The sequence below is a fragment of the Cajanus cajan genome, chromosome 8 (genome assembly GCF_000230855.2).
Source record: "Cajanus cajan strain Asha chromosome 8, NIPB_CcT2T_4, whole genome shotgun sequence".
Taxonomy (NCBI): domain Eukaryota; kingdom Viridiplantae; phylum Streptophyta; class Magnoliopsida; order Fabales; family Fabaceae; genus Cajanus; species Cajanus cajan.
The window spans coordinates 55,157,446-55,168,026 of NC_138524.1; the positions used below are offsets into that span (position 1 = coordinate 55,157,446).

The 10,581-nt window shown below is 32.3% G+C and overlaps 1 protein-coding gene across 2 annotated transcripts; it reads left to right on the top strand.

Annotated features, from left to right (window-relative positions):
• Nucleotides 1-3,429: 3,429 nt before the first annotated feature.
• Nucleotides 3,430-10,319, top strand: LOC109818915 (chaperone protein dnaJ 10). 2 transcript variants are annotated; one of them, XM_020384459.3, is made up of 10 exons: nucleotides 3,430-3,535; nucleotides 3,786-3,902; nucleotides 4,608-4,667; nucleotides 4,882-4,964; nucleotides 6,559-6,724; nucleotides 6,829-6,958; nucleotides 8,714-8,872; nucleotides 8,981-9,153; nucleotides 9,766-9,846; nucleotides 10,019-10,319. In XM_020384459.3, exons 2-10 carry the CDS (start codon nucleotides 3,816-3,818, stop codon nucleotides 10,097-10,099), a joined length of 1,020 nt encoding a protein of 339 aa, XP_020240048.2. In that variant the 5' UTR covers nucleotides 3,430-3,535; nucleotides 3,786-3,815; the 3' UTR covers nucleotides 10,100-10,319. The 2 variants fall into 2 exon arrangements, with proteins under 2 accessions (XP_020240048.2, XP_020240047.2); XM_020384458.3 differs by having other exon boundaries at nucleotides 3,500-3,629.
• The last annotated feature ends 262 nt before the right edge of the window (nucleotides 10,320-10,581 follow it).

Genomic DNA, 10,581 nt, shown 5'->3' on the forward strand with positions numbered 1-10,581 from the left:
TTCTCTCTCAAAAGTCCCCTTCACACCTAGTTCTTAGGGAACCTAGAAGGCTTCTAGGTTAGGCATCTTGTGAGCAATCCTTTGCTCCTTTGGCCTTAGTGTTTCCTTCACCTTCACTTCCACATTTCATCTTCATCATCTGGATCTTGAGTGTCTAGAATCACCTCAAGGAAAAGATCAAGACGTTGGAGCAAAGCTAAGGGAAGTACATCATTCACTTCACCTAGTTTTGCCATTAGAAATGAAAGTAGGACAACTCTTTGTTTACAATTAAGTGAATAAAGAGAGAAAAGTTTGACTAGAAATCCTTAGCTTCCAAGGGTATGCTATATATCGGTGGACCTTCCTAAAATGATAGAGAAAACTCTATAATAAGCCTAGTGTGAGATATTGGAACGACCTTAAGAGTGTCATAAGAATGAGGCATATACCCTCCTATTATAGAAGGGAGCTTATGGATAAATAAAAAATAGAGTTATACATCATAAAGGTGGGTATAAGGGAGGGGGAGAGAACCACCATAATTATGTTCCTTAGTGGCTTAAGCATTATGCTATAGTTTGAAGTCTGAAGAAGCTTTGTCGTAAAGAATACTTGGTTATTTTGAAGCCTAGAGAGGTTTTGTTGTTCAAAAAATACTTGGGTAATTTCTTGAAGAGGCAAGTCTAATAATAGTTAGGTTAATCCAAAAGTGACTTGTGAAAGAATACTCGTATCTTTGCAAAGATAATGGAGCTTGATAGGCTTGATTAAAAATTGGACATAGTCTTAGTGGATGAGACAAACTAGTGGAAAAATACTATATGTTCTTTCCTCTTGACTCTTTATTTGCACTCTTAAAGTTTTGTTACTATTTTGCTATTTTGAAAAGTGTTGAATTTTTTATTGACACTATTCAACTCCCCCTTCTAATGTCTTTCTTCTCTCCACACAAGTACTATTGCATGATCGATAAACATAGATTAGTAGATTCTTTATGTTTTTCATTGCCTAGTATCTTTATTGTACTAAGTGTAGTGATCTACTAAGTCGTTACATGAAATTTAAGTTATGCTTGGTCATTTGTGAGTTTAGAATTTCACCCAGCTAGACCACTATGTCTAGATCTAAACATAGTGTTCTGGCCAGGTGTAATTTTAGGATTGGTCTAGCAGCATGATATACATGTTATGTATTCTTGAGTTGTTGTATGATGTGCTTGAAGTTATGCATTCATACATAGTTTGTTTGGAGGTAGATTATGAATCTATATGAGAGGGTCTATATGATCTTCTAATTTGGACCTGGGGTGTTATAGTGCGGATCCTCTGGTTTATGAGTGGGATGGGAGACAACCATGGCCAATTGTAGTACCCTAATTAGCTCCAAATAGATTTTGTTCTAGTGAAAATGGACCGTATATTGGTTACACATTATATGGAAATCATTTTCTTATCAATGTACTCCTAGACTACTTTATATGTGTGTGCTTTGTACAAAATGAGGATGGTAGCATATGCATATAGAGATTAATAGCGTACGAGTCCATGAGTCTTATGTGAGGAGCTTGTGATTGTGTTTTGATAGGGGTGCAATATGTGTTGGGTCTTTTTAGATACTATTTGTTCTCTTTATATGTCCTTTATACATGTTTAAGATGTATTTTCACTCCTTTATGTTTGTGTTGTGCTTTCTTTGTTGGACTGAATGCTAATTTCAGGTCTAGATCAAGCAAATTACTTTGAATCTATGAGAGAGAAAGCTTAGGCTTTAGATTTTTGTTTTGATGGGACTACTTTACTTAGTGTGACATCAAGGTTTAGAAGAGTAGTTTACCATGTTTAGTTTAATTAAGTTCAGTACATGTTGAATATAGTTTTATTGTATATTTTCAATTTTGCTTTGAAACTTGTAAAAGTTATTTTTAATGCCTAAATAACTTTTATTTTGGAACTTATTTTAATATTTAATTACCCAGTTTTTGATAGTATGATATAGATGTGAATCCTTTTACCTACAAGTACAAGTTTATTATTTATAGATTGTCTTATTTCATCATTAGTTTGGATTAAAATGTTTTGGAATAGAAGGGTGTCACAAAAGATACTAGTGGAAAAAATACTATAAACAATTGTTTATGTGTAAGTTATAAGTGGCAATAAGAATACTTATAAGTTTCAGATGTTGGTGGAACCTTTCTAGTTTGAAGGTAAATGAAGGTAGTTTGAGTTGAGTGATTAAAGTTTCCTTTATTTACTACATCTACATCTATTCTAAAAGAATTACTTATGAACTTATAACTATGTTCTGTCTGGCAAAAAATTTATGAAAATCTTCACACACACATTCAACTACTTACCTCTTTTATGGTTTATTTGTCTTTTAAGTAAAAGATACACCTTTAGGAAGGAATTGTCTATCTAAACTAGCCATGGTAAGATCTTTTCCTTTGTGACTTATTAAGATGCTCAACCTTTTAGAGACTGATACCAAAATATAGGGAAAAAGTGACAGTAGAAAGGGAATGTACAATGTCCTAAGCTTTTTCTTCAAACAAAAACTTAAAGATAGAAGAAGGAAGCAGAGTTAAATTATGACGATACAAAAACAAAGTAAATTATTGTCTTTTTAAAAGACATATATTATAGAATGAGAATAGATTGAAAACATGGAGTTTGTGGTGATTTTTTTATGCTACATAACTCTTAAATAACTTTATCATTAAAGGTTTTTTGTTATTTATAATTCTTGAGAGGTGATAACTATTGGAGCTTTTTTTTTTCCTTGTTTTTTATCTTTCTCTAGAGAAGAACGTTTGAATAATTTTGTTAAAGAACTTGATGGTTTACCTTAAATGCACCTTATTATCATGTCATATCTTATATGATAGTACAATGTTCTTATATGTGAAAGAAGCTTCCAATAGATGATGTAGATCAATCCTTCATTTAGTTTTGATGATCCCAAGGTCAATTTCATTCTGTTATATCTGAAAGAGAACAAACATATACAAGTAGCAATCCATTCAAGACATACTAAATACAATTTGTAGTATTTCATTTATTATAGACAATACCTACAAACTTTACATGTGAAAAAATATACATTGTTTAACCAAAAATAATTTCCCATAAAGTTCAAAACATTGTTATAGCACAATCAAAACATGAATAAAAGAAAAGAGTACTAATTCATCCTTTAAATTAACAATAACCTTATATAATAATAATAATATAAATTTAAAATATAATTTATATGTATAAAATATTTATTTTTTAAAATTATTAATTAAATTTTATTTTAAATATTTACAAATACTTATTTATTATAAATCATAATTACGTAAAATAAACATTTATTATTTTGCGTGCTAAAGTACATAAATACATGCACGAAAATAATAACTCTTGATCCTGCATAGAAAGAATCCAAACATGTGCGCTCTGCCACGGCTATTAAAACACGACTCACATCCTTAAAAAAAATATCATGCGCTACGTGGCCCCTTTAAAACGACACCGTTTCCTCTGCCACACGGATCCACTTGAAATCCGAGGTTCCTTCCAATTGTTAACTCTCTATATCTCAAGTTCGAAACTTATTCCATTTTTTTTTTCAAGTTCGAAACTTATTCCACTTTTTTTTTCTGGGTTGGTTCCAAAATTTGTGTTAGCAAATTCTTTCACGAGCATTTTAACTTTCTTATTGTTCTAGTGTTTTCTATTGATGCCATGCTGCTAACTATTTATTTTAATTTTTAATTTTTTGCCCCCTTTTGGCATTTATTCAATTTGCTTAATTTGAAGGTGTGAATTGTTATTCGATTGTCACAAGCTATGGTGAAGGACACTGCCTACTATGACATGTTAGATGTCAATGTTGATGCATCTGCTGCAGAGATCAAGAAGGCTTATTATGTCAAGGTAATAAATAATGAAATGAATGCCCTTCACTTTTCTGATTTGTGTTGTGCAACCTGAAACTGAGATTTGAGGATGTTATTATATTATTTCCCGATCTGGTGCAATGTTGAATTTGCTTATCACTGTATTTTTGCTTTAGAAATAATTAGGTAGTTGCATGAATTAGAAATTTAGGCTTCAGTTTCTTTGTTATTCAAGTTTTTATCTATTCTGAGACCGATGCTATACAATTTAACAACTCTTATGCTTTGGTTATTTTAATACTTTTTTATTTTTGAATTGTTTGTGAAATTTGGAGTTTAATAAGCCCCAAAGAGTGTTCTCCTGAAGTTGCCTAGTGATCTTGTTCTGCCTGAAAATGTTCCCACCAGACAACACTTGGGATATTTTTACTTTTCCTTGGTAGCATGAATTCCAATGCACTTCAACGGAAAAAGTGACAAAAGAGATGCTTTGGTAACAGTACTTAATTAGTGATAGTGACACAGAAATTGTAGGAGAGAGTGAAAGAAATAGTGTCTCTCTTGTTCTTTTAGATTGGTTATTTAGAAGACTAAATTCATGCTGGTATTTTACTTCTATTTTTCATGACTGAACTTTAAACTTGATAGTTCCTCTGTTGTGTCACTTCAATGACTATTAATCTCTCTCTCTCTCTCTCTCACTCTCTCTCTCTCTCTCTCTCTCTCTCTCTTCCCTTTGCAGGCAAGAATAGTTCACCCTGATAAAAATCCTGGGGATCCTAAGGCTGCAGAAAATTTTCAGGTAAGCACTAAGAAGCTGAGTTTTGTTAGCTTCATAAGACTAAGCAATATTACTAGATTTCATTAATAACATTATATATGTCCTTTTTAGTTCTTACTGTCAGATGTTTTGCCACAGTTAAATAGGATAGGATTATTTATACATTTGGATCTCTCCCCATTTAGTTTGCTTTTGTTTCTTCAATATACATGTCTAAGTCTGGTATCTTTACCAGAAACTTGGTGAGGCTTACCAGGTTTTAAGTGATCCTGGGAAGCGTGAAGCATATGATAAGCAAGGAAAGGAGGGAGTACCACAGTAAGTTTTATGATCTTACATGCTGAACAGTAATTAGCTATAGTAATTGCTTGCAAGAAATAAAGGCTCTATCAAATAGTAAAGTGCTTTCTTTGAAATTCAAATTTCAAAGATAACTCTTGTAGGTTGTTATCAGAAAGCAATTTCTGATTCAGTTGTTTAATCTCTTGTGTTGACTTTTCTGTTTTTTGTCAGTAAATTTCGTTAATCACTGATATACTCTGTATATGTTCATTAATCTGATCAAATTGGTGTGATTCAAGTCCAGAAAATGGGTTTACAGCTACTGTAAAATGAAGTAAAAGAAATAACAAGAGAAAAAAGATAGAGACGCAACAGGCACTTAGTGTGTGTTTGGTAGAGAGGAAAGAAATAGGTGAGAAATAGAGTGGAGAGAAATAAAAAGTGAGTATAAATAAATAAGAAATAAAGTAGAAATTTGGTTGTTTGGTTGAAGAGAAATAGGTAATAAATATGTGAGAAATAAGATATATATATATATATATATATATATATATATATAAGAGAGGAGAGAGAAATAAATAAATATATATAAATAAGAGGCTGGGGTCCACTACCTTTTAATTTCCCACCCTTTTATTTCTCCTCAATCAAACCTCACTTATTTCCACTCTCTCCACCATACTTCTTACTCGTTTCTCCTTAACCAAACAAGGCATAATATTGTCCCTTTTTTTATCTCCCCTCTCACACTCTTATACTCAACCTAACAGAATTTCACCCTCCAGCATTCACAGACATACCCTTTTTGTCCCTTTGATATCTCATTCCCCGCATGATCAAGCATAGAAAGGTGTCTAACATGGAGTTTGTTATAGTACAAGTAGTACTTGCCAATTGGCCCATAGGTTTTGTTTCTCTTTGTTGCAAGTTAGAAATCAAGCTTAACCAAACTATCTTAGTGAAACTCCTTGTGTAAATATTTATTGTGTATTTGGGTTTTCTTATTTTGTGTTAAAAGTAAGCTTATAATTATAATTTTATTGAGAAATCTTTTGAAAATAATCGAACCAATTCCTCTTAAAATTAATAAAATCAAACGAGAATTAGTGTTGCAGAGCCGTTGCTTATAGAAAAACTATAATTTGACCTAAGTGTGCCAGTCCTGTGAATATTTTCCACTATGTTGAGCTATCAAAATTATAGTGGAGGCCTAATACACATAGAATCCTACTAGCTTCTGCTAAAAATCCTTTTATTTGAAGGATGAGATAATGAACTTTTCTATTTCTTATTGCACTAGTTTTGTAGAAAGTCCATGATTTCAAGATTGTAATCTGGTACCATAAAATCCTGTTTGATTCTATATTATCCAATAGGAAAGGCAAACAATCCTAGCCAATTTACAAGAATACTAAACATGAAAAATAAACTCCTAAAATTATTATATAACATAATAATTCCCAAAATTAGTAGAGCAAATTATCAGCCCTATTAAGGCCTGTTTATATAAGCAGAATCAGCTAAAATCATTATTTCAGAATTTAGATGTTTCAAGATGAATCTAATTTAACAGAATGTTTTCATGAATTGAGAAAACCTGCAAATACACTGATTTATTTTTTAATTTCAGAGATTCCATGATGGACCCTACAACTGTGTTTGGAATGCTTTTTGGAAGTGAGCTTTTTGAAGAGTATATTGGAAAACTTGCACTGGCTTCTTTAGCATCTATAGAAATTGAGGAAGACTCACAAGATCCTGAAGTTCAGAGGCAGAAAATTCAAGAAAAGATGAAAGTATTATATTTTTCTAGTCCTTTGTGACCGATTTTCCACATCCTTTGTATTTTCCCGCCTCATATTTTGGTAACTGAAGCTGTTTCCTTGGTTTGTATCCGTAGGCATGGCAGAAGGAAAGGGAACTGAAGCTTTCAACAATTCTGAAAGATCGCCTGCATCCATTTGTTATTGGTCGAGAAGATGAATTTACAGGATGGGCAAAGTCAGAAGCACGTAACCTTTCTAATGCTGGTAAATTTTGTCTGCTTATCATGTAATTTTGATAATGTAACTATTTAAAGATAGTCTAGAACATAGAAGTTTCGATAACTGAATTTTTTTATGATCCAGATATTCAATTTACTGTCTATGCCAGCATTCATTAGAGTTGGCCATCTATTGAGATCTTTTAGCACTATTTGAGGTTTTAATATATAAGGGCTTGAAATAAATTATCCTGGTTTGTTGATGTAAATGGATGCTTTCAGTTTTGTTTGACAGAAAATTGTTTTGAGGTGCAAAACAAATATTGTTTCTTCAGTTTTGAAATATAAATGAAATTATTCAAAGAAAGACACATTCATTATGGTGTAGTTTAGGATCTTGCAGAATGCTTTAATATGCTATTTAAATTACATTATTTCCCACCGAGGGAAAATGTCCAAATAATGTCTAATTTGTAAGCATATCATACTACCAAATTCTGAGTCTGTTATAGTTCTGGCTTTCTATACCTGGATTATTAGATTCTTGCTATGTTAGGAATATTGTTAGGTTGTGCTCTGCTCAGTTTGTACTAGTTGTTGTACCACATTTCTGCTTGAGCTTAAGTACAACATTTTTTGAATGATGATTCTATTACATGCTTAATACCATCAAATGAGTGGTCCTATGCCTGTTAATAAGAAAAGACATATTAATCTATGTCTCATTCTATAGAATCCTAAATGGATTGTGAAATTCCATTGAGGGAAGATTCTTATGTACTCTTAGAGGACTAAACTCAATCCACTAAAAACTGTAATTTGTGGGCAGCATTGCCTTGCATGTCATTGGATCAGCTTTGAAGTTAGTTTAAAATCTAGATTGAATCTTGAGTGTTGGAGTATTACTCTTACCTTAGAATATATCATTCCAAAGTTGTGGGGTTATAATTCCATATGTTCCACGGAGTGAGATTTTATTTTCTTCTCCCGACATACCATTATCATTTTTCATGAAGTAACAAGTACCCTTATTAAAGTTTTAGACAACTAAATTTTTCTCTCAAAGAAAATGTATGGCCTCATACAAATATAATATTGATAGGGACTTGGGTATTATGCGGTGCTTAATTCCTACTTCGATTAGTATGGGATGCTCAATGGAGTATTTAACTGCTTTGTTCTCGCCCGAAAGTAACTAGCTTTCAAGGGAGGGTTCTCCTTGTTCTTGGGTGCTTATCAATTGGTATCAAAGTTGGTTGCTAGTATCTTGGAAAGAGCTACCTACGGAGGGACTAATAGAAAGGTTGAGTGAAGCATCATAGAGTGTCATCCGCCAAGATGTCAACTCTCTGGAGCAGTACTATGCCAGGGACTTGGGTATTATGGGGTGCCTAAGTTCCTCATCGAGTGGTATGGGATGCTCCGTGGAGTATTTAAATGCTTGGTGCTCCCTCCTTAACATTCAGCTTTTAAGGGAGGGGTTCTCCAAGTGCTTATCAACTACCTTGAGTAAAATATGAGTAAGAGTTAGAAGAGGAATTTAGGTTCTAACAACCGTGCTGAAACATTTTTCACGTGACACTTGAAAATTCAAAATGTGAGGATCCGTTTTTATATATTATAGAGCGTCTTCACCATGAAAAGACGCATGAATTTCATCACATATTATTACTTCCTCTATCAGCATGCTGCACGTGAAAAGGATGACAGGGGTATTGTAAAATTCATGTAGGAACAGTATGTTCACAACTGAATCTTTTCTTCTCCTGGGTTGCTAACTTGTTTCTGACATTATTTTCAGCTTTTGGAGAGGCCATGCTACACACAATTGGTTATATCTACACACGAAAAGCTTCAAGAGAACTTGGAAAGGATATGAGATATATGAACGTTCCCTTTTTGGCTGAGTGGGTGCGAGACAAAGGACACCGTATTAAATCACAAGTAACAGCAGCCTCAGGTTGTAGACTAATTATTATTATATTTGTGTTGTCTGTCTGTTGAAAGGAAAGGATATTGACATTTCTCAAATTTGCAATGTTATAATGGAAACTGTCTGTTTATGTAGGAGCTGTGTCCCTAATTCAAATACAAGAAGAGCTAAAGAAGCTAAACCAAGGAGAAAACAAAGAAGAAAGCATAGTGAAAGCTATTGAAGAAAAGAAGGATGCCATGATTAATTCTCTATGGCAGATCAATGTGATTGATATTGAATCAACTCTTTCACGTGTTTGCCAAGCAGTAAGTTGCAGTATTTACTTTATGTAGTTTGATAATAATAGTCTTTCCCCCTACTTACCTACTAGTGCATTTATTAGTGAAAACATCACATTAAACTCAAATGATATTATATAAATTTCTCAATCTGTCACTGTCAGTTGTGTTACCAGTGGCCTTGATGTACTACAACAACATTTCTTAAAATTACAACATTAAAAAGATCAATTTTAAATTTTAGGGACAAAAAATAAGCTTAACTTATATTTGAGGAACTAAAAATGTATTTAAGCCAATGTTTAACTTCTAAACCTTTTAATTTATTTTCTATCTCTAATCCATCTCAAACATCTAATTATTTGAGTATAAAATAAGGATTTGAGAGTTTTATGCAGAGTAAAAGTGTTGGAAACACTTACTGTAAAAAATTAATAGTGAGTAACTTGATCACATAATAAAGAGCTAAGAATATAATCTTTTACCTCGGAAAGCTATAGGTGGACCATGATCACTTCACAGGTATTTACTGAAATATTGATCTGAAATGCATGCAATAATTCGTTGAATAAGTATATCATTTACTTTGAAATATCAATTAATCACAAGTTTTAAGAAAATGGTTTTTATTTTTTTCAGGTTCTTAAAGATCCTAGTGCCTCCAAAGATGTTCTGAGGTCTCGGGCCAAAGCACTGAAAAAGTTGGGAACTATATTTCAAGTTAGTGCTTGATTTCTGATGTTGGTGCACCAATAACTAGTTGAACTGTGCATAACTTTGTCACATATGTCATTGCACGTTAGCATGAATTTAACAATGATTTCAATAATCATCTGTTACATTTTGTTTATATATTAGACATAGTTAAGAAATGCTTCATTTTGTTTATCAGGGTGCTAAGGCTGCTTATAACAGAGAATACAGCCTACGTAAAGAAAGCAACAACCCAGCAGGTGCTGCTTCCTCATCATAGTCATCTTGTTCAGTTTGTTTCATACGGTTATGTATTGAGTTGGTTGTATTCTTATGGCCGTGTGGCTCTTAGTGGATTCTAAACCTTTTCTTACAGTGCTGTTAATAGGTATGGTATGTAATTTCACTTGGACTTATGGATTGGACTAACCTACCACAATTACACACACTTGTACTTAATTATTATTATATAGTTTATAGTGATGATTGATTTCATTTCATTTCATTTTTTTTTACCATATAACCACATATCCATAAATTTTAGATAGTGAGGGAAATATTTATTCGTATATTTATAGTCACTGATGGATCCAGAAATTTTAGATAGTTGAGACAATATTTATTCGTATATTTGTAGTATCAAAAATTTTACATATAATATTTAAAAATATAAATATATCATAATTATTTTTTACAAGGTTTTATATCTACGATTATAATTAAAAATAAAAATAATTAGGTCCGACTAGATTATATTATAAT